Source organism: Antrostomus carolinensis, unplaced genomic scaffold (genome assembly GCF_000700745.2).
Source record: "Antrostomus carolinensis isolate BGI_N321 unplaced genomic scaffold, ASM70074v2 scaffold11955, whole genome shotgun sequence".
NCBI lineage: Eukaryota > Metazoa > Chordata > Aves > Caprimulgiformes > Caprimulgidae > Antrostomus > Antrostomus carolinensis.
This window is the reverse complement of record NW_010314287.1, coordinates 13,600-36,988: the sequence shown is the minus strand read 5'-3', so window position 1 is coordinate 36,988 and position 23,389 is coordinate 13,600. Positions and strand designations below refer to the sequence as shown.

The 23,389-nt window shown below is 45.4% G+C and overlaps 1 protein-coding gene across 1 annotated transcript in view; it reads right to left on the bottom strand.

Moving 5' to 3' along the window:
* The window catches only part of ALPK1 (alpha kinase 1), a gene marked incomplete at its 3' end in the record, with an annotated part of 27,114 nt that extends 5,922 nt beyond the window's left edge, over nt 1-21,192 (bottom strand). Inside the window, 10 exon segments of the mRNA XM_010167600.1 lie at nt 1-3; nt 5-238; nt 671-775; nt 1,300-1,395; nt 3,057-3,133; nt 3,850-3,936; nt 5,587-5,646; nt 6,707-6,905; nt 16,527-16,681; nt 21,072-21,192. The exon segment at nt 1-3 is cut by the window's left edge and continues 1,744 nt beyond it. Of these exon segments, the coding sequence (XP_010165902.1) occupies nt 1-3; nt 5-238; nt 671-775; nt 1,300-1,395; nt 3,057-3,133; nt 3,850-3,936; nt 5,587-5,646; nt 6,707-6,905; nt 16,527-16,681; nt 21,072-21,192 (1,137 nt within the window).
* Between the last annotated feature and the right edge of the window lie 2,197 nt (nt 21,193-23,389).

Genomic DNA, 23,389 nt, shown 5'->3' with positions numbered 1-23,389 from the left:
GACGCACCTCACGGAGTTTCTCACTCTCCCCGTAGAGCCAGTGATGCACGGTTGTGAGGCAGAAAGCTGCTTTAATAAAACTATGGAGCTCCTGCTTGCTGGTGATGGGACTGTCATCATTCTTGGTGAGGAGACCGATCTCAAAGGATTCTTTGGCTTCAGACAAGTAGAACTTTCTCTCTTCTGGGGGACAGTCTTTGGAGTGACTATAGGACAGCAAACACACCCCACGGATGTTCTGGGAGGGGAGGAAAGAGGAATGGAGGAATTAAAAACCTGGACCTCTGTCAGAGATGGATAAAGGGAAGAAAACATCGTTTCTTTCCCTTATACAATTTGAAGCAAACATTGGCTCTAACTGCCTGCTGCTGTGTTTTCTAGAGGAAATTATCTTGCTCTTTTTCCTTCGAAATACAGCTGTAGTTGGAGGAGAAGCAGTATTCCCAGATGGGCTTGAAAGCCCATCCCCAGTCTGTGGACAGATATTGCTTTCTGCCCATCTGCCTAGCTTCTTAATTTGAGCTCAGAGCAACATACAGCATCATACCCACACCACAGACACAATACCCTCTACGACGCAATGTTTGAAAGACGGATTAGAGCCACGTTTAATAGCCTGGACTCTTCTCTTAGACAAAAAGCCACTTTCAGAACGAAGACTCGTACTCACCACGGCTGTGAGGACAAACAGTGGGGTGTACTGGCTGTAGGCTGCTGCTAGTTTGCAGGCCTCGGCAGCTGACAGTAAGCGATGACCAAACTCTCGGAGAAGGCTCTAGAGAAATGAAAAAAGCAAGAGGGAAAACCTCATCTCAAAGGCTTTATTTTCAAAGAGATGGGTCTGCCTGGTAAGCAACCCTGTTGGACTGAAGCAAGGCAGCTTGGGATTTGTTTCTTGTGTGTTGTAGGTTCCCTGAGCTCTCCGAGACCTTTGAGTCTTGACAGAGCGGGACATCGTATCTTAAACAACAGCAGCCGGGTCCTGCTTCTGCAGGATCCTTTTTGCTCAGGTTTACCATGGATTTAAACCAGGTTTATCACTTTTTGACCCTATAAATATTCTATATATTACACAGACACATCCACCCTGTAAATACTCTTAATGTTTTCTTTTTCCTGAAAGCAAGACATTCTTCCATCTAGGTGCCAATGAGCTTTTATAACAGGAGCAAAAGAAGTTTCTTGAGCCCTCTCAGCACAGGAGAGGAACTGGAGGAAGAACAAAGTGTAGGTGAATTTGGGACAACATACAGTCCGTCTGAAGAATCCACACACACAAATACTATACCAAGGTCTTACCATGTCAATCTCAGCATTGCTTTTAAACCGTACATAATCCTTCTCATTCATGGAAGCAAAGATGTCTGCCATAATACCCAGGGAAGTAGCAATTCCCTGAAAGAGAAGTGGAAAATGATGATAGTGTTTTTCATTTTACCGCTTATAAGAACGCGGGTTCTGTGTAGAACATACCAGAAAAAAAACAACAACAAACAAACCAGACGCAAAGAGAAGCACTGCTAAGAAATTCAGAGACATCCTCTTGGTAGGGTTTTATTCATTTTCACTTGCAGGAAGTGTAGCCTGGTGGAAAGGTATGTGTTTCCACGAGTGGCAGCTATCCTGATTGCCACTAGATTTCAACTTAAGAAGCATTGTGTTATTTTCCCAAGGTGCTGTTTGTGACAATGACAGTGAAGTCCTGTGATAGCACCAAAAGCTGCATTCAGCCCTTGCCTAATTGTATCTGAAAAAAGACTCCATCTGTTTTACCACTGTTTTTCAGAAAAGACCATAGAAAACCAAAAAACTATGTTTAAGAACTGGCCAGTTGATTCCAGTCCTTCTGAAAAATCCAGGGTGAAGATGTCTAGAGAGATGATAGAAGAAATAAATGCTCATCACACATAGCCAAAGACAAACATCTTTTTTAACACACTTCTTTAACTTATTGCATTGTTTAAAAAACAAACTATCAGAGTTGGACAAAATGCAAAGAATTCTCGGCGTTGCTAATTTAATCTTCAGTTTCTAGTAGTTTTTTTTTTTGCAATTTGCAATTGTTTCTACAGAATCAATTGAAAAATAAGACATGAACATGTAACACAGATTTATGAACTCACCAATTGGCTCCCTCCGGAAGATTTGGTTTATACATGCTTGCTAACAGTCTGCCCAGCTAAATAGTTAAGAATGCCAGGAGGCAGCTGTGTGCTTTCTGCAAATGAAGCCATGTTGACTGCCCCTAATTACCCCCAACTAATTACCCTAATTACCCTAATTACCCCAGCTTTAACGCATGGCAGAAGAGAAAATCCACTACACACCTTTGCTCCCAGAGAAACGTTCCGAGACTGAGGTCAAGCTTTAACGCATGGCAGAAGAGAGGTGACAAGGTCTGTTTCTGTGGGATATCCTACGCTGGGGTACAATTACAAAACTTCTTAAAGCATCACCCCAGGACTTGCAAGACTGAAGATTCACATTCCTGTTTAGCTACGGACACATGGTGTGACTGTTGCTTCATCTACAGCGGGAAGATTAGTGTAGCCAAGCCTCACAAAAGTCTTCTAGACAAGTGTGGTAGCTGTTGCAAGGTGTTCAGATACTGCAGTGCTGGGGAACATCCCTTACCCACAACAGATAGTGTAGTGCAGCTCATGAACACTCCAGCAAATAGACACACTTGGTTACTAGGAAAAGAATTTAGCCTTAATTCTAATAAACAGATAAAAAAATCAAATCTGTGGCTGCATTCTGTCCTGGTCAGAGGCACCTGCGATATCCCCAGCGATGGTTCACTTCAGCTGATTCTGCTTAATGAAAACTATTAGTTTCACTCCCCTGCAGGAAGAAAGGTGTCTGTAAGTCTGTGTATGCATGCGGAAACAACGTGCAGTACAGACTTCAGCTGGAGTATTTGTCCTGCATGTTAACCTTGTCTGAGGTGCATCATTGAAACATTACTGCCCAAAGACTTCTCTGATGTCACCAAAAGCTAACCCGGAATGAATATTACATTGACAAGGACATGTAGAGTGAAAAGGAAATACTACCTTTTTATCTGGCTGAGGAAGTTTGAAATATCCCACAACTGAAGCCCAAATCAACTCTGCTGCCTCATACCACATTCCTGAAATACATCAAAAAACAGTCACTGAATAGATTACAGCTAGAGGTGGCTTTCAGTAGTTTATTTCATACCTCCTTGAGTCAGGAGCCCTCAAAACAGCACAAAACCATCTGATGGCATTTTTTGCTTTGGTAGCACTGAACATTTACTAGTCTCCTATAGCTTTTGGCTGTGCATAAACACACATTTTATGCTCATAAAAAGACTTCAGCTCAACAGTCATGGAAGATGAAAGGTCACATTAAAAGCATCAAATGAAAGCTGTTAGCCTCAAACACCAAGCCCTGAATACAGAAGCCTCTCAGGATGAAAATGAGGGATTTTATTGCCTCCAGAGAGGAAACTGCTGTGATGTACCTGTGATGATAAACTACTGCATCCCTTCAGGGAAAAGCAAATTTGGGAAAAGCATTTTAAATGTGGAGCAGTGCAGGAAAAAATGGAAACAATATTTCAGAATGCTGCTCAATTTCTGAGAAGATTAATAATAAAACACTTATTTCTAAAACGTGTTTGCTTGGTACGTGGCTCTAGGTCCTTGCTGCAGATGGGTGTGCAACTCATCTTCCGTGGCTGTTTTATGGGCATCAGGCAGGTGTTCCATCCAAGCTAGAACCCTGGGCATATGCCAAATGTATCATTTTAAAGCTTGACTGCAAAGAAAAAAAATAACTGGGGGAAAACCTTGAGCAGGCATTTATAGAAAAAAGCCTTACCAAGCTTTTGCAGAATCTGTCCTCTGATCTGTAGGCAGACTGACTGAACCAGAATCCTGTCGCTCTCCTTAGCGTATCGCCAGGTGCCTGCAGAAAGAGGGGAAAAACTCAGGGGAGAGTGAAAAGTGCTGCTGCCATTTTAAGCCTCTGAGGGTAACCTAAACTCCAGTAAATTGCCAAGATTCTCCCCATTGAATTCAGCTGGTTTCAGTCAGGACTTACAATTCCATGGATGACAAAGTCACAGCACATGAAGGAATATAAGGAGACAGCTATATGGGCATGGAGCTTGAGTGACAGCTATACAGAGCATAAAAACAATATAAAATTGAGAGGTGTATCTCTTCCATGAAGGGACAAAAAATTATTGTATATAAACATTGTACAGAATTCCCCTAAAAACAGTCAAAATGTGGGATATCTTTGTTGTCACCAGTATATACAGCAGAGCAAAAGACTTCTAACTATCAGCAAAACATGTTTTCTTTTCATATCTCAGGATGTCATGAAGATTAAAACCAAAGTTTTCACGTTAACACAGTACCATTAGTTACACAGAGTCTTCCGTTACCAAATCCATATTGGATTTCAGAATAGAATGTGAAATAAAATCACTGTGCTTTCCCAAGTCTTGTGAACACTTCACTGCAATTCTCAGCATGAAGTATTTGTTCAACAACACATCTGCAATGTTAAACAAGTATCATCGTTGAATATTATGAAAATAATCTTAAAAGAAAAGCACAATCCCAAGAGAGATGAAATGCTGTGTCTTGCATAGCCAGTTCTACTTGAACAGCAATAGCTGGTATTTTGTTCAAGTCCTCTTGCATAAAGGCCCTTCTGGCATGAGAATCTCATTTCTTTCACATGAAAAACAAACCAACAAAACCCAGGACAGGCTTCTTACATTTTCTAAGCTTCGTGGTTGTAGGGGAACCTGAATATTTGGATTAAATAAACCCCGAAGGGTAAGAAAATGGAGAACAGATATAAAACCCTAAATTACATTGTCTGAAAACCATAACTAAATAATAATTATGGATGCCTGTCAAAATTAATCAATTCTTACTCTTCAAAAAATATTACACATCCCTCCAGCTTTGACACAAGCCACACAACTAGCAGTATAGTCATTTAACAGAAAGGAGAGGGGAAAACAAGTAATTTCTATAAACATCACCGTGCATGAAGGAACAGTCCCATTCTTACAGTTTCACATGTCTATCCAGCAACTGTGACATCCTCAGTGATGTAAAAACTGGGGCTCCTTCTCTTTTTTTCCTTAAGATACTAAACAAGTGCACTGTGGTCTGCTACAGGCCTAGAATAAAGTGTTCATTGAGTTTGTAGGGTCAGCATGAATTTGGAGGATAAGCTTTATTCTAACAACCTGGACTTTTGCAGGGGAGGGAGCTGTCTGAGTGTTCTAGATCAGTCAATCGCTTGAAATTGGCCCACATTTAAAAATTCTCTGGGTGCAAAAATGAGTAGGAAGTCTGTCAATCCAGATAATCTGCCCACCTAAGTGAAGATACGCAGGGATGAATCACACAGGTTTCAAAACAAAGTTAGGGTTTCCATATTTTATCAAAGAATGATGAAGAAAAGAGAAACATGATGCAAGAAGTCATCACTGTGGTCAGAGTGGCTGGATTTGAAGCACATGTGACTGCTAAAATTAGCATCAAAAATCCCACCAAAATAGCAAATTGGAAAAGAAATAGAGCAACCTACCTGTTGCTCCGTTGCCACTAATAAGGTTGCTGAGGATGTATTCAGCTTTTAGAAGTTTACCTGATTAAAAATAAAGAAAAAAAAAAAAGATAGAAAATTAATATAAGAATGTATCATACAGCATGAAGTCAAACAAAATAGTCATCAGTGAAAACCTCTGCACAGTAAGATTAAATTACATGTATATCTGGTTTCCTTAACACACTACACATTCTTGGATGGGTGCTTAACCTCAAAATGTGAGAAGGGTTTCCTTGAGCCAAGCTCTGGCATTTCTGTTCAATGTCTGTGCACGGTGTCTACATTCTCCAGCGTGGCTTCAGTAAATCCATGGCAAGGAGAAACCAGCAGATACCTCTCTACAGGGGAGGCTATGGTTGTGTGTGTGGTGGTTCTAGAGGAAACCCAAGCCCAGCGGTGTAGGCAGGCGGCTCCAGGCACTCATTTCTCCCTCTCCTCCTTCCCAGCCTTGGGCTGCTGCAGGATTCAGAGCAGGGGAGAGGGCAAATAAAATATTCCTTGACAGGGTTTTTTTTAGAGCAGGTTTGTCTGGCTTTTTTCTTCTTCTTCTTCCCAAAGGGACAGTGGGAAGACACATTAAAAATCCTTCAGGTGTTGCCCACATTATGGGAATGATGGAATTTATAATTTTTTTTTTCCCCTTAGATCAGTTTATCCTCGAGGGGTTGTAAGCTGCATTGTTTGCATAGTCAAGTGGTCCCACTGGGGGGAAGGAAAAAAAAAAAAGCAGCTGGGACAGTGCAGATAAAATGCTGAGATTCTAATTTACTCTTTCAAGGCCCTTGGTCAGAAGTATAGCAATTCAGATACCCCTGTTTGAAACCAGCAGGGAAGATTTGTTAAGGAACAAAAGCTCCAATTAGTATTTTCCACACCCTTTCACAATTTTCTCTCCTGCTTTTGGCTCCGAAACCCTTTATACCAGCCCCTTTGTGTTAGTGAGAGGAGCTGGGAGGGCTCAAGGGGGCTGGGAGCAGGCTGTGTGTTTGAAAAGGTGGCACTGGGGCAGTAGGCATGTCATCCCCAGCAAGGGACAAAGTATCTTCTCCAAAGTCAAGTAGTTCCTAAGTGGGCTTGAGTGGGGAAAACAGAGCCATACCTGTGTTGACAGAGAGGCGAGCCTGGCGGATGAGCACCTGAGGACCGATCGGCGTGGTGGGCTGCAGCCTGTGCAGGCCCTTGGCAATCTGAAGAAGTTTGCTGGAGGCATCAATCCAATACAGGAACCGGTCAATCAGGAACACAATAGCAGCTGCTGTTCCACAGTCCTTGACCATGATGGAGGCTTTCAAATAAACCTAAAAAGAACACCAGCACCACGGGCAGCCTTGGAAAAAACTCACCTGGCAAAGGCTCAGTGAACTGTCTACAGGAAACACTCAGCTCCAGTACAACCCTCTGCCCAGCGGTGCTGCCTACGGACCATTTCAGAACAGATGGGACATCCTTAGTTCTTTGCTGTAAGGTGGCTACAGTTTCACAGCAAGTGAAGCACTGAACATTACCAGGAGCAAATATTCACTAGAAATCAAAAGGCTGACTCAAAATTTCCACTCACCTTATCATCTTTATGTTCCTCGGTATTTACATAATGGAGAAAGTCTTCGTGGCAGGGATCAGATAGGATTTATTAGAACCTATAATTCTGACTATTCCTGATCACATGTTCATTTTTAAGATGGGAAGGTTCTAGCTGTTTATTCTGTTTGAGCTGTAGATAACATTCCTGATTTTTTTGGAGGGGGTCTTTCTATTTGTTGTTTAATATTTGGAAGCACATAATTGGGTAGTCTATTAATGAATTTAAATTATACCCAAGAGATTACTAGCAGTAACAACAATTAGTTTAACAGGGGCCCACGAGTCTGGAAAGACCAAAAATGGTCACTACAGCCATTGTCACAGATGGAGCTCAAGACATCCAACTCCACCCACATCACCTTGTGGGGACCCTGACCTGTCTGGTCTTCATGGCCACCAGCCATTCAGCAGCATCACACTGCCTATGGGGAGCCCAGCTTCCTGCTGCCCAGCCTGGCTCCTACACCTGGGAGCTGGCACTAGTCAAGTATTGCTTTGTGGTGTGGTCAGTCACAAGAGGAAAGAAAAAATAGAAAACACTTCAAAACATATGAAGCTGCCTCAGGAAAACGACGCGTTTCTCTTCTCATTCATGTCAGCTAGCAACTCTATACACCACAGAGTAAAAGCCACACAGGGGAGGGAGGATCAGACCCCACAGCACCATCAGGGGATGAGAGACTGCCAAGAAAATTTTGACCAAATCCCCACAAAAACATCAAGTTTGGCAGCTATCTCCCATTTTTGTCTTAGCATCAGTCTCCTTCCCTTGCTCTCCTTGTGTAAACGCACAGGCAGAACCAGAGAGACAGCAACGTCCAGGAAGTGCTTTCGGTACCACTCAGGCTTCTCGGAGCCCTTCCCAGCCTCGTTGCTCTTCTCTTTGCTTTTAGCTCAGAGCCCCACAACCTGACAGCAAGAACCATTCTTGATTTTGAGCTGCACAACCACCGCCTGAGATGTGCTGGAGAAAGCCCATGTCCAGCAGTTTGGAGAAGAGCCTACGGTGCCACGGCACGAAGGCCGGCTCGCAGCACCCATCTGTTGCACGTATTTGCTGGCTTGTCTGCACTTTAGTGAGGCACATTTGTATAAATTTCCTTATTTTTTTTTTTTTTTTTCTTCTTTCCTTTTCCACCCTGAGTTGGATTTTCTAAGAGGATGGCACTTGAAAAGGATTCCTGGAGCTGGGCACGCACAAGGCCGCTTGTGCCGGCCAACAATGGAGGAATGTCCCTCTCCAAGCACCTGTAAACTGACACTGCAAACCAGCCATTCCAAATGCTCACCAACGGGCCAGATATTTAAGCACAGAGCATCGCCTCATCTATTTTTTTCTTTCCTCCCCTTCTCCCTTTAATAGATTGGAGCACAAAAGCCTGAGAGAGGGTGACCTACCAAACAAAAGGGCCTTTGAGTCCCTAGGAAAAGTAGACTTGGAGGAGGATGGAAGGAATCCAAGTGGCCCTATTATTTCCACTTGCACTAATTAGACATTTTTCTGTCAGCTATTGAGCACTGCTGAGAGGCCAAACTCACTGAATTCATTTCTAAAGTGTTTACAGAAGTTTGCATCTGTTTGTGTCTCTTCAGGAGGAAAATAAGCACTTCAATAGCATTGTGGAAAATCCAAACGAAGCATCCTACTCCGAAGGGCTTGGCAGTCTCGCAGCTGCATAACTTAACTCTCTGCTCAATGCCAAAACCTCTCGTGTCCCTCTCCAAACCCAAACGGACACAACACGTGGAAAAGTCAAGCCAGGGAGAGACAAACTCGGCTATTTTTTGCTGTTGTTGTTGTTTTTTGGTTTGGTTTTTTTTTAAAGGCAGGGCTGCACGCTGTGTGGCACACAGAAACACGCTTCCACGTCGATCTTTGCAGTGACATCCCCGCCCTGTTCTGAGCAATACACCCAGAAATTAATACCCAGGCTCCTTTCATTCCCTGCCAACTCGTGTGGCTGGAAAATTCCTCAGCACCTATGGCTACTGCACCGGCGTGCTCGGCACGCACCAAACCACGTGCAGAGACCCTCCCTGTGCCACTCACCAGCAGTTCCCCGTCCCCCAGCCCCGACCCAGGGAAATCCTATTGATTCCCAGGATGTCACAGCCCATCCCAGCACAACCCCAGACACTTTGTTCTGCGGAGCGGGCCAGCACCCTAAATAGATTTACTCACTTGGTTGCTCTAAAGCCAACGTAGGTGCATTTACACCGAGACAGAGAGAGAAAGAGGGAGGAACGTGCGCACTTTGTTTTCACATCTGTGTCCACGATGGGAAATGCATAGGTCTAATTGAGTTTATGACACAAAGGGAACCTCGCGGCGCCTGGGAAGTGGAATCAGGTGGTGAGAGAATTAAATTTGCACCAGATTTCTATACATGGACCATTGGGGAAAATGCAAAACAGCCTTTAGTGAAGGGTTTTTTTTTTCCTCTCCTTAATGGCGATGAGTGGGAGGGTGTGCTGTTTGCATGGTTTCCTGCATTAGTGGGTTAGCTCCTCCTCACGCCGGGGCTGAAGTTTGGGTCCCAGCTTTGGGTTCAAAGCCACGACGCCTCCTTTGCATTGACAATGGGGGCCGCTCCCAAGAGAGGGGAGAAGCTCAGAACCGGGGCCATCTGGCACTAGGGCTGGCAGGAAAGCGTCAAAGGGAAATTATTGGTGCATAGTAAATGAGGATGAGGAGGAGGGGAAGAAAATAGGGGAAAATCTTTATGTGGCAGCTGATGTAAGAGGAATTACAAGCCCAAATAAATGAAATATTGATTTAATCCACTCTCTCTGCCCTCTTTATAAAACGACGATCCCAGAGGCAAACGCCCTGTCGTCCTGCAGGCTCAGTAGGGTCCTCTTTGGAAAAACGCCTCTGCCAGCAGCAGGGTTGGAAAGAAGGGAAATCATTTCATTTTCAGAGCATCCCTGCAGTTTTGCAGAGGCTCTGGATTTCTGTGCTTGCTTATATCCACTCATCACAGACTGCTTCAGTCTCTGTTTCATTTGTAACTGCAGTTGAGGTTTAAAATCTTAAAAACAAACAAACAAACAAACACCCCAAAGCCCCCCAAAATGAAGAGCAGTCACCAAGGCATCTCTAATTCTACGCACAAGGCAGGAGCTGCACTGGTACGTACTTCCAAGTGCTTTAGTTCTCTCCCAAGAGCTGCTCCTAGTTAGCACTTCACTGAACCCTAACAAATTGCCCGGTTTTCCTTCCCCCTGCCTTCTTCCCCTGTCAGATTAACCACAGAGTCACAACACCAACGGATTTGGCTGAAGTCTTTCACCCTGTTACCTCCCGCGCTGTTAGCAAAGCCTGTCTTTCCAAGAGACCAAAGCTGCTGTCACCGCACGGGACTTCTCTATCAATCTCTGCCTTTCAGCTGGCAATCAGAGCCCACTCAACAAATAACAAGGACTTAAGCCTCCCACTACCACCTCTGTGACGGGCAGAAGAAAACATGTCTGTGGGGTGCAGACGGATACACTTGAAACACGGGACGGTCAAGTCACACAGTAAATAGCTGCAGACCGAGGAATAGGAAGCTCCTGGACACTTTCCTCTCTGCTCAGAGCACCACTGAATGGCTTGAGCTTCTGAAGCTGTTAATTAGCTCAAGTTATTCAGCCTGAAGGCAACAGAGAGTGTTGGGTGTTTATTCAATGGGAGCAGCATTAGGTCCGTTATTAGCAGCTCAAAACAACACAGAATGGGTCAGTTTTTTACAACCCACCACATCTTGCTTCACCCACTGAGTAAGTACCAGAGCAAGATTAACTCCCTCTTTTCTCAAGAGCCCCCTATTCTGCAATTTAACTTGTCACTGATCTCATTTTACTGCTGTTGGGATGTTCCACGTGCTGCTCTCAGCTTCCACTCTCTAGCCGAGAGCCATTGCTGCTGGAAGAGCTCCAGCAGCTCAGTCCCTGGCAGGACGGAGAGGGCTTCCCACAGCCCACCAAGACAAAGCAGAGAAGGCACCACGCCTGAGCAAGCTGCTGTTGGCATCGAGCTCTCAGTGCTGGGTAACTGTAACAAAAGGAGCTCACCTACCCCCGGGAGCAAGTGGGAAAACCATCTGCGTGATGAACCTGAGCTGTCTCGGGAGGGAGGAAAGCAGCAGGCAGCTCAGGCTGCATTTTGGGGTGAGGACAGAAGCAGAACTCTCTAAGTGCTGAGAAAGCTCCTTGTGGGGGAGTTCCTGTGGGGGCCCCATGTATCCAAGAGTCTCTTCCCTAAATCTGTGTCCTCAAAACAACAATGCATTTGAGAAGTAGTTGAATTTGGAAGGAAAACACAACATTGCAACCTCAGTAATATAACACTTGAAGTCTTTTCCAGAGAGGAAATACTCCACGAAGCTGCATCTGAGAAGAGGAAATCCTACCCATGAGCAAAGTGAACCCACAGCCCTACAGGCACTCAGGATCAGACTTCCCATTTCTTTATTTGGAGCTCCACATAAATTCTGCTGTCATTTTCCCACACAGGCAGCGGATGACCGAGTGCTTTGGATCAAGTCACCCTGGACTGCTGAAGCTCTCCTGCCTGCACCTGATCTCTGATATTTCCATTTACAAAGCCTCAAGGATTGCACAGAGCCAGGGAGGCTGGGGTGCCACAGATTCCCTCTGGGGCTGAAGGCAGCCCACAACCACAGCTCTCCCTTACATGGCTCTCTCTCTTGGGATCACTCAAGAAGAGCTCTTAGGAGGCAGGTAGCAAAAGGTCAGCCTGAACAACCCAGATCCCAGGGCTTTAATTCTCCTCTTACCACACCAAAAGTTGGAAAGAGGAGAAAACTAAATCCTCAGCCCCCTCTAGTTCTTTTTCAAAGGCTCCCAGCTCTTAAGTGCCACACACACACCTAAGGGTAGTTAGGGCATGTCCCTCAGAATGGTTTCCCTAATGGCAATCCATCAATGTGTAATTAGCCAAGGCCCAGGCAAGGGCTGCAGGGCCTTATTTTCTACTCTTTTCAATCCTCCCATTAACTCCCATGAGATTCTGCACCAGGAGGGCCAGGACTTGTGCTCCCCCATCCACGGCAGGGAGCAGAGGGACCTGCAGGAGATCTACTCTTGGGGGCTTTTCCTTTTGTATTTGCACTGTACCTCTCCCAGCAGATCCTGGTCCTTGGCTGAATGCCTGAGCCTGGATGTAGGAACTATTGATATATAGAATAAGAACAAAGTAAAACCCCAGATAATTACAATGAGTTTGCAAACAGGCTTTTCTTGCAAAAAAACCCCAACTGAAATATGAACGTGGCACGAATCAAGCCACAAGAGAACTACTTGTGTACATAGTTATCCCTCAATGAAACCCACAACAGGGTTTGTGGGATCAAAGCCTACGTGTACATGGGCATGTTGCCCTCTATTGGCTGGTCCCCGGGCGTGTAAGGCTATTTCCATCCCTTGGGATAGCCAAGATCTGCAGGAAGGGTAAAACCCCAGCAGCCTGCCTTTTGAATCTGCAGCCCATGTCCAAACTCCACAGCACACGGTATATTCAGAGAGAAAAAGTAACCCCTCCTTGTTTGTACCTGGCAGCAAGGAGGCTGCTACAATTCTGATTTTGCTTGGATTTGTTAAAAATAAAAAAGCCAGTGCTTGCCAGTTTTGGCTTTGGATACAGATGTTGGCTGTTGCCCTTTAAGCCTGAGTGCAGATTCCCACCAGAGAGCTGTTGAGGCTGAGACAGGAGCTGCAGGATGGGCTTGGTTCGCTAACCCATGGCAGTCTCTCTTCAAACCTGCTAGGAAAACGTGGAAAACAGCACGCTGAGCTTGTTGAACTGGAGTGGCCTTTGTACTGGTCAGTAAATCCCCAGCAAGGAAAAGAAAAAAACAAAACAAAGAAAACCCCAAACCAAAAAATCCCACCTTCTCTAAAAGGCAAAGATTTGGTAAAACCAGAAGTGCTGGTTTGCCTCAAGGATTACAGTAAATTCGGTGCCTTAAAGTTCCTAAGGAGGTTCAGTAATTTCACATAATAGAGAAAGAGGGGGAACAAGAAAAGAAAAGTTGGTGTACACTGGCAAGATCTGCCCTGAGCCCAGCTCAGGCAGCAGCATCAGAGCCCCGAGTACAGCCTGGCTACCCCTTTCCCCTCAGAGATTGTTTTGCCCTGCCTTCCCACTGGTTCCCAGTAACCAGCATCCCACAGCCCAGGCCAAGAACAGCACTTTAAAAAGCTGCAGGTGCAGGTGGCTTTGCCATCTCTGTGTACCCAACTAGCAGGCAGCCACCAGCAATGGGTATATCCCACTTTTTAAAGTGCAACACTAGGGCAAACCCTTGAAGCCAAAGCCTAATCCGCTTACTCACTGTGCTGGGCTGACAGAGCTTTTCAACCTACTTAGAGAGTAAAACATCCTCATGGTGAGCCCTGGTAGCCAGCTCTGCCTCCTCCTAACACCACCAGTGTGTTATGGTAATGAAGTGCCTTTCATTCCTACATCTCAAAGCACTTTTTAAATGTAATGAATTACGGTTTATGAGCTTATTCGAAGCATAGCTAATTAAAATAAACAGAGATGAAAAAATTTTAAAGGTTTTTCTGAACAATAAATCAAAACAAAGACTTATTTTTTTTTTCCCTCCAGGGCATTAAATTATCCTTCTGTCCCTCATGCCAAAAAAAAAAAAAAGAAGAAAAAAGTTGCTCAGACTTTTATCTTTCCTCATCACACTGTAATCACTTCTCTTCAGCCTCATTTCTCCCTCAGCTTTTTATTCAAAGAACTGAAGCAGTCTTTGCTCTGCCCTGAAATTTTATTTAAAAAAAAAAAAAAAAAAAAAAAAAAGAGGGGGGAGGGAAGGAATGGATGAAGGGGAAAAAAAATCCCTTTTCCTGACTAATACTAATAATACAGGTCAAAATGTCAGTCTATCTACAATTAAATGGAAAACAAAAAAGGTTTTCCCTTTTTCCCATGGTACAATGGCACTAGAATATAAATTACCAACGAAGATGAAATAATACTTCAAAGCACATGGGGAAAGGCAGCACAACGTTTACAAAGTATTTTCAACCTCAGGATGAAACATTGAGGACAAGGGTAACCAATGGACTTCAGGGGGTGTGGGTGAATAGTCTCCAACTAGCATGAGGGAGGATTTTAGGTCCCCACAGTCTCTGACCCCGTGATATGCTTTGTTTAACAAGGGCAGCTGCAGTTATCAACAGATGTTTCAGCAATACATAATTGGTATCATCTCAGAAAAGCTCCATCTACCTGGGGAGAAGGCATAATGCTGCAAACGCTGCTCCGCTATTACCGCCACATTAATCTCCCATCTCGCCAGGTCTCTCGGGGCGTTTACTGCAGGTGTTTGTCCTGGGAGAGAGCAGACAAATGCTCCAAAGTTAGAGAGCGGTGCAGGGACTGCAAAGGAGGTCAACCTCTGCCATAAATTTCTGTCTAAGGCCACACACACCAAAGAGAAAAGGAAAATAAATACCCAAGAAGCAGCCGCTCTCCACTTCCCCCCACCACTGAGCCAACTCGGGATCCCTGCAACGTGGGATGCTGGTGAGGGGACACGGGGGCTCTTCTGAGCTTCTCATTGCCCAGAGCTATTCAAAGTAATTGTCATCCTCAAACAAAACTTGCTGGCCTTACCCGGGCAGGGCTTTCTCTGAAGCAGGTGAAATCTCCTGGCCCCCCCTTGGGAGTTAACAGCAGTTTTGCAGCTGGGATTTCATCAAGGCCAGACCTCTCTGGCCCAAACTGAACGTTTTCAGGCTGGACTGCTCCTTCCTCTGAGGAATGGGACTGTGTTGGCTTCAGACATGCACCACAGTAAGCAAAAAAACCCCACCAAAACCCAAAAAATAAGAAAAAAATCCTAAAAACCATCCCCAAAACAAACCACCACCACCAAAAAAACCCACCACCACTCACAAGCCTCGTCTTTACGTCTGTTCTGACAAAGGGATACTCATGAGCCTGGATAATACATTTACCATTGAAAAGGGAGGGAGTCCTCTCTTTGCTACAAGTCATGTCTGACACGTGTCCAAGAAAATCAGACAAGAAAAACACAACACACACTTCTTGCCTCTTTCTAACTTCTAAGCTCAAACTCATCACCTTACAGGAGAGCATCCCCAAGCACCATTTGGATCCTGCACCTCCTTACACAGCCAAGTATCCTTTACTCACAGAACTCAAATTAAATTCTTGCTTTTCCTGCCTACGTTTTGGTCAGCTTTGGTCCTCAAAGGGATCCTGTCAGGTAATTATATTGAAAATATAAAAGCAGGTGATGAATTGTGCAAGCCCTACGTACTAAAGCGAGTAATCCTCACTGCCTCCTAGCCATGCTGAATTAAACAAGGCACAGCATTCTTTCCAAATTCATGGTTATTTTAAAACTCTCTGTAAACATTCAACATATTAGTTTTATTAAAATGACAGTTCTTCAGGGAAGAGTTGAACATTACCTTTGTGGAAACAGAACCAGAACCGCCCCGTGAAACCAGAGGAACAGACAAAGTAAGTGCCCAAACCATTGTGGGCTGAGCAGGAAAGTGAGCAGAACCAGCACAAATACAAAGTCACCACAGCAGGTTTCAACGAACGAGGTGGCTGCTCTGGAAGATGCTCAGTGCAGGGACAACCCCTCTGTACCCCTGGGCTCACTTCCAGACAAGGCAGAGCCAGCGCCCTCCGCTCTGCAATGTCTCTGTCATTACTATCCAGGCATGTTTTTCCTTGCCACAGCCGCAGCCCAACGCCTGGACACACTCAAAACTAAAATTTGAACTCATTTTATCTTCCCTGCACTGGGAGAGCACATAAAACTGCTCTCCAGTACCAGCTAGACCTCAAACCAGCAGCCTGGCGTGGTGCTGCACACCCACCCACCGTGAGCTATGTGGTCAACAGAGCAGAAGCCTAATCCCGAGGCAGAGCTCCCACTGATCTCACAGCCTTGGCTTGGCAGCAGTGGTAGCAGAGGCCAGGACTCTCCTTCCCTTAGAAGATACAGTGGTGACATGGAGATGAGCTGTCTCACAAGGAGGAGAAGAAACATCATTCACACATGTTGCTTGATAGCAACTTTAATGAAAAAAATCAGAACCTATATGTAGCTTCTGTGTCCCTCTCTTGTCTGAGGATCGAAACAAATAAAAGGTACACCTCTGCTGTGGCCCTTTGGCCTTTGCAGCAGCCCCATCCCGACAGACTTGCTCACCTCTGCTTGCCAAGCAGAAAAACAAGCCCCTGCACCCACAGGTGATGCTACCCCACCAGGGCTCTGTGTACCCTCAACCCATCAGCGGGACGTTCTACACAACAGGTACGTTGAACTTCATACCAGCAAATCAGGGAGCCTTGTGCTGATCATATCTTGCAGGTTTGTTTTGTCTTCTGGGCTGAGGTCTTGTTTGTATTGCCACTTCTCCGGCACAAAGGGCCACTTCATTTCCTTGGCCTCCTCCAGAAGGGTCCTCAAGTCCTCAGGAAGCAAAGCTGAAAAGGTCAAAGAGCAGGTAAAGATATTGCAGCGGGTTCAGCCACCACACTTAAAACAGAGCACCTAACCTGCAAAAAGCACACCTCCCCTCCCCTCTTGGGCCTTTCCCAGTTGCTCCCAGCTCTTAGCTCTTGCCACCAGCCCTGTCAGGAAGGAAGGCAACTCATCTGTCATCTGTCACCCTTGGCTGCTCTGCCCTCCAGGTAAGTGGGAGCCATCAGCCATTAAAAAGGCTTTTAGCTGGAAGTCACAGCAGCCTGGCCAGTGGCTGGGTGGGCGTGAAGAGATACTCCAAGAAAGACAGGAGGAAACCTGTTCCCCTGTGTGAGCAGAGGACTCCTGGCAGAGCAAACAGGGCCAACAGCACAGAAGACCTGTCCCCCTTGCTCGGGGCTGGCTGGTGACAGTGGCAGAGTCAGCCTGAAAAGCCACGTGCCAAGTGGGAGATAAACCCGGACCATATAAAACAATTCATAAAAATAACAAAAAATAAAACAATTAGACAAAGATCTAAAGGGATACAACAAACAAGCAGCGTACGCTCTTGAGAATCATTATTTGACTGATAATTCAGTCAAAAAAACCCCCAATAAACTTGTTGTCCTGAGTTACTCTGCTCTTAACACATTAGTGCCCACTAACATGCTATGAGATTCCCTGTTTGAAGCTGATGCATCTTCTTTGAAGCCAGCTTAGCCAAATAATTCACACCAGCTGGGGAGCTGTCCTGAGCTTCTGCACTTCTCTTGCAGTTTGCAACAGAAGTTAAAAAGAAGTTAAGAGGAAAAAGTACCCTTGGTCCAGGCATGTTCCTATCCATATAACCATCTGCTTCGGCTGGATCTCCAACCTGACCCGACTTAAGGATACAACCGGAGCGCACAGCCAGAGATCTGGGCTCGGATTTGTCCCTGTCGTTCAGCTGCAGGCCAAATTTTAATTTGCCTTGAAACAGGGGTGAAGCTGCAGCCAGAGTGTGCTGTGCTAACCTCTCAGCCGGGCAGACTCTCCGGCCAATAAAAGTGGATTAACGAGGATTATTGACCAGATGGGGTTAATGGTGATCATCAGCTGCAGATCTAGCCCCCTCTGGCCATTAATCCCCAGAAAAAACCCAGCTCAGAGACCATCATGGCTTTAACAAGGCAATGCAATAAATGGATGACTACGTATTTTTTAATCAATCCTTTGTGGATGACTGTAGAAGATGCACTACATGAAGCCTGTTTCATGCTCATATTACAGGGCATTCACTGAAATGTTTTTCCCAGGAAAAAGTGGGGAATGGGATATTTAGGGTCCCTTTTCCAAAAAGTCACCTTTAAAAAGGAATCTTTTTTTTTTTTTCCAACCCATGATTTTCTCACTTGTTGTTGCAGCTCTGGACATGTTTCCCTGTCCTTCTGAAGTGGTGCCTGGAGGGGTTCAACCCTCCACGCCGCAGCCAAGCGACAGAGCCAGACAGGAGAGGAGGTTGCGCTCCCACCCTCACACCTCTCACTGCAACACCAGAGCAGGAGCAGGGACACCCACCTCATCACAACCAACACAAAACCATGGACGGAGGGTTTTACCTCCCTGTGCAGAAGGGGGAAGACTGAGCTTCCCAAAGTCTTTTCCCAAGGAAGATGGGAAGGGCCTTAAGGCAGTCACAGCAAGCACGTTACCCCAGAGGATCCCAGAGGACTGACATTTTGGGGAGATATTTGGAGAAAGAAAAATAGGATGCTCACACAGACAACAGACTTTCTGTCTCCTCTACCTTCTGTCTTTACCACACAACTCATGCTTACTTAAATAACACTAAAAACAAGAAAAATTAAGAGTGTCAGCAACTCTAAAAATAACCAGTGGGATAACATGGATGCTGGTATTGTCTCTGAATCATAAAGGTATTACTGCTGTCCTCTTGCTCCTGTTTTCCACATCACCCTTAACTAAGCCTTAATCTCCTCCTACCTGGCACACTAAAGAACAAAGAATGTGGACAAATTCTTTAATAATGAACTTTGATTATTTAAAGGGGCATCCTCAGCAGCCACTACTGCTGAGCTGGTTAGAAAAGGAAACCAGGCTAACATCTTCAGAAGGATTTGGCAATCTAGGAGCCTCCAGTTATCTTTGGGGTTGGACACTGGCGTAAACCCAGCAGGATACCACTTCGAGCCTTGCCACGACATCTAGTTGTCACCGCATGGAAATAAACAGAATTATCGTGTTAATGACGATAAGATGATGTTGTATCACAAGAACATCCAGTTGAGGAGCTCCTGTGAACAGTCCTGCAGCTTTCAGCTAAAATCCATCTCCCAGGACCAGAGTTTACTTCCGTAACGGAGAGCTGTTCTCACCACAGGCAATACAAATTCATCAATCAACAAAGGTTGAACTGCCACAGAAGTTGATTAGAACAATTTCTAGCCCAAAAAGAAATAAAAAACCAATCCCAACCCATCAAACACCTGTTCTGCTCCCTCACTGACATAAGGATGCACCCCTCCTCTCCCCTCTCCTTGGCACTTACACGTATCTGGCTTTCAGTTCCTCCTGCCCCTGCTCTGAGAAAGCCGGGGCGAACAAAGGCAGCCCCGGGAGGAGAGGGGGGCAAAGAAATCCCCTCTGCCTCTGCCCTGGGAGGGTCCCCCAAAGCCCAGCTCTGCCGACCTGCGAGGCCTTGCCTTTCCTGGGCAGAGAGCCCCAGCAATTATTAATGTGACTGTCACCACCCCGCTGCTACTGGGTATTTTTCTTTCAGCCGATGGGAACAGGGCCCTCAGAAAAGACCCAGCATCACTTCAGGCTCTGATCACCCATTTCCTGAAGCAGTTTACCTGAAGGACCATGTCTAATCAAGTGATTATAAGGGCACTGATTTACCTTATCTGGAACTAAACTGATTATTTCTTATACTTTGTGGTACTTAATAGGAGAAAAGTAGGGAGGAGGATGAGGGGGGGGAAAGTGCTACCTGATTAGGCGTTCGAGAGCCAATTCTAAAGAGACATAATAAAACTTAAAAGAATTTGTGATGAGGAAACAAAGTACCCTTTGTTGAGAACAAAAAAGAAAAAAAGAAGAGGAAAATCTTCCAGTATCCATAACAGAAACCTATACTCCACCCTCCACTACAAACAGACTTAGGTGCTGCAGAAAAAGGCAGCTGACCTCCCAGCAAGAACAAGGACGGTCAGAAAAACACCTTCTCAGTGGCTCTGCACTCCCAGACAAACAGAGGATTTTAAAGATCAAATTAACATTATGGCCAAGTCATTCATGCAAAGCAAAACTCAACATTATTAACACTAACCTGGAAAATGGACAGTACTGCAGATGTGTACTGCAAAGGAAAAACTGCCCACAAATGGATTTTTTGGAATTTTTTAGCTAATGCCTTTGTTTTTCCCCTGGGAAATTTAACCTTTATCCTTTACTATATTCTTCCATACTTGCTGAAGTTATTTTTCCGTGTGGCAGGAAGGAGTACATCACCTCCCTACCCTGTACCAGAAAGGTGGAATTCTAACAAGTTCAACAATTCAAGAGTGCTCCTTATTTCATGAATAAAAAAGCTGTGTCAACCAACTCACGTAGCCCTCTCAAAGTCTGAAGCCAGGGAAAACTTAACTGAGTGTATGACATCCTTTCATGACTGACATTAACTGCATTTCCACTGGAATTAAGAAATGCTAATTTATTTTATTTTCTTTTTTTATTTTACAAACCACTCTCAAAGCACCACAGCAACACCAAAATTAATGCTGGTTTCCAGCAGGTAATGGCAGCATTAAAACAAATTAAATTCCCTTCTATTGCAGCTTTAGTTAAATACTGCTTCCTTTCCTGGTTAGTTATTGCAGCCATTAGCCAGCACGGGCTCTCCTTTCAAGAGAGATATTGCAAGGTTTTGGGTTTTTTCTCTCTTTGGACACCACTTATAGAGGTCACACACATTTTACAAGATAAAGATTTAGGCAATGAGCTCTTTAATATATTAGGAGAAGCTGACAAACAGAGAAGGCCCTCCCCCAGCTCCTATGAAAGGAGAGGAAATATGTGCCCTTATTCACAAGTTGCATCTTTCTTTTTTTTTTTTTTTTTTTTTTAATAACTGAAATGTATGTGCATCAGCGAACTTTTGGGCATTGTTCTTCCCAAACTAAACTGTTCCTTACAGCCTCATGTTTACTGAAGCCTAAAATTAGAACTGACAGCAATTCACTGCAACAAAGTGGACTTCTTTCCCTGCCTGCCTGTAGCCCACATCCCATTCATGGCCTCGAAATCCAGGCATCTCTTGACACTCGTCTGCCAGGAGAAGAAAAATAGGGCAGGGCTGAGGACCAGCCACTGCTGTCGTGGTCCTGCCACCTCTCCTGGGGACCTCACCTTGGCACCGCTGGTATTCTCGCTCATCTTCCTGGCCCGTGTCAGCCCTGGCAGACAGGAGGGCATCCAGAGCTCGCTTGCACTCCTGCAGCAGCGTGGCCACGGCGTTTTGATTATTCATGAAGGCTGATCCCGCTCGGCTGTGAATTGGGTGTCCCCGGGTGCACGGTGATCAATTACTTAAGAGAAGACATGGATTCTAAATGAAAAGGATCCCTTCAAGGCTGAGGTACCTGGCGAACAAAGGAGGGGGAAAATGATTAACTAAAGTATCATTAATTATCTGAAAGGCTCAAGCAGGGAGAAATAATAGGGGAAATAGATGAAAATACATGACAGCCTCGGAGGAGTTTATTAGAGGAGTGTGTGAAATTACTGCAGGGTCTCAGTGACAAACCGTGTGAGGTGAACATCTCCACTGTGCCAGAGAGAACGGACGGGAGATCAGCTGGAAGCAGCCCAGCACAGGCTCTGGATACAGGATAGAGCAACTCTCACATGATGTGTGGGGTACCAACGCCAAATCCTCCCAGTGACTACAATAATTTGGGGGGCAGTCCCTAGGACCAGTGTCTGCTTGGACAGTGTCTATCCAAGGTTACATCCACCCAGCTGTCTGACCTGCTGTAACTTCTCCACTCCAATTCCTGCAGGTGCTTCAGACATTGCCAATGGAACAGCAGAAATAACCCTACCATTTCCATCCCAGCTATCTGCCTCTGTCTGATACCAGCATCTGTCAAAACAGCCGAGCAGCTTTCAAAAATGAAGCACTAAGGAAATACTTTGGGTGAAATTCCACCAATTTGGTGACCGTCTCACTTAGAAAACTGCTCCCAGAGTCTGAAGCAATGTAGTCAGAAACAGCCTCTGTGAAAACATTCCTAAAATTAGGGAAACAGTAAGGCTATGAAGGAGGAAGGAGAGTGCAAAGGAACACACACACAGGCAGTTTGCTCTGCTGACGAGAAACAATTTACATTTTACAGCTAAATTTACACTTACAGCTAAATTTCCAGACTTTTTTTTTCCCCTCCTTTCTTTTGCAGCTCTGGGATCGCTGGATCCCAGAGCTGGTGGCAGATAGCCTGTGTTCTCAACGGCACCAAGTACGAGCAAGCTGCCAGATTGAAAAGCAGAGGGCAAAAGAGATGCACTCATGCGAAAGCAGAGAGGATCAGAGAGCCTGCCGGGGAAGGGCAGGTGGAACGGGGCAAAAGATGGGATTCATCAGCAAAGAGCCCGGAGGCAGGAGCCAGGCAGCGGGGTTGTGACCAATTCTGCAGACAAATGTCAAAGAAAGAAGAAATTTTAAAAGTAGCCATAAAAAGGAGACCAAGGACAGGAACACAGGCGTGTAAGAGCAACTGGAGAGCAGGGGGGGCCAGCAAAAGATCAGCTAGGTGCAGAGCCATGGATAAAAACTTGGGCAAGACTAACGCTGTTAAATGCTCAACGTTTCCTAGCACCTGAGGCTCAGCTTTGGGATTGCAGCCGTGTTTTGCTGGTGTCAATTCTTTCTGTGCAACTCACAGTGTGGAGTCAGCAGGGCTTCTTCCTTCTACTCCTCCAGCTGCACTCCGGAGCACGGCACAAAAAGGTCCTGGCGCAGCATTCAACCAGCGGCAAAAGCAGACTGTAGTCTTCACATTCTGGAGGGTACAAACCATCCTCTAGTCAGAATTAGAATCACGGAATGGAATCACAAAGTATCTCAAGCTGGAAAGGATCCCTAAGGATCATCCAGTCCAACTCCCTACGCAGGGAGTCGCAGGAGTAGAGCATCAGACTGCAATATAGAGGAGCTAGCTTCAGTTCTTAGGTCTGCTGTTGATGTCCTGGTGATGTCAAGTCCCATCACTGTGCCTCATTTCTCCTTGACACATGCAAGAGAGAAAAAGAGATGCCATCCCACATCAGGCCTGTTTGCTGGGCTTCTCAGTGGACAGGTAGAAACCTCGGGTGCTGTCAAGCCAAGTTTGACAGGGTCTGCAACACGTCCACTGTATGAGCTACTAAAAAGCCCATATAGCGCAAAAGCGTTCTGAGGAACAGCCAGGTTGCAACTCTCAGTCAACCAATTCTGTGCTCAGAAAGCTGTTAAAAAAATTAATCCACCAGGAAAAACAATCAAATAAAATATACAACACAGGTCAGAAGTTGTTCTAACTAGAGTGGGTTCAAGTCTGCACTCAGGTTCAGTTCCCATCCCTCCAACAAAACACTGAGGTGGGATTTCTGCCGTTTCCCCCCGCCCTTCACAGCACTGCCCAAGCTGATATTCCCACCCTCCTTTTCTCCAGTCACTTTTCTATTAT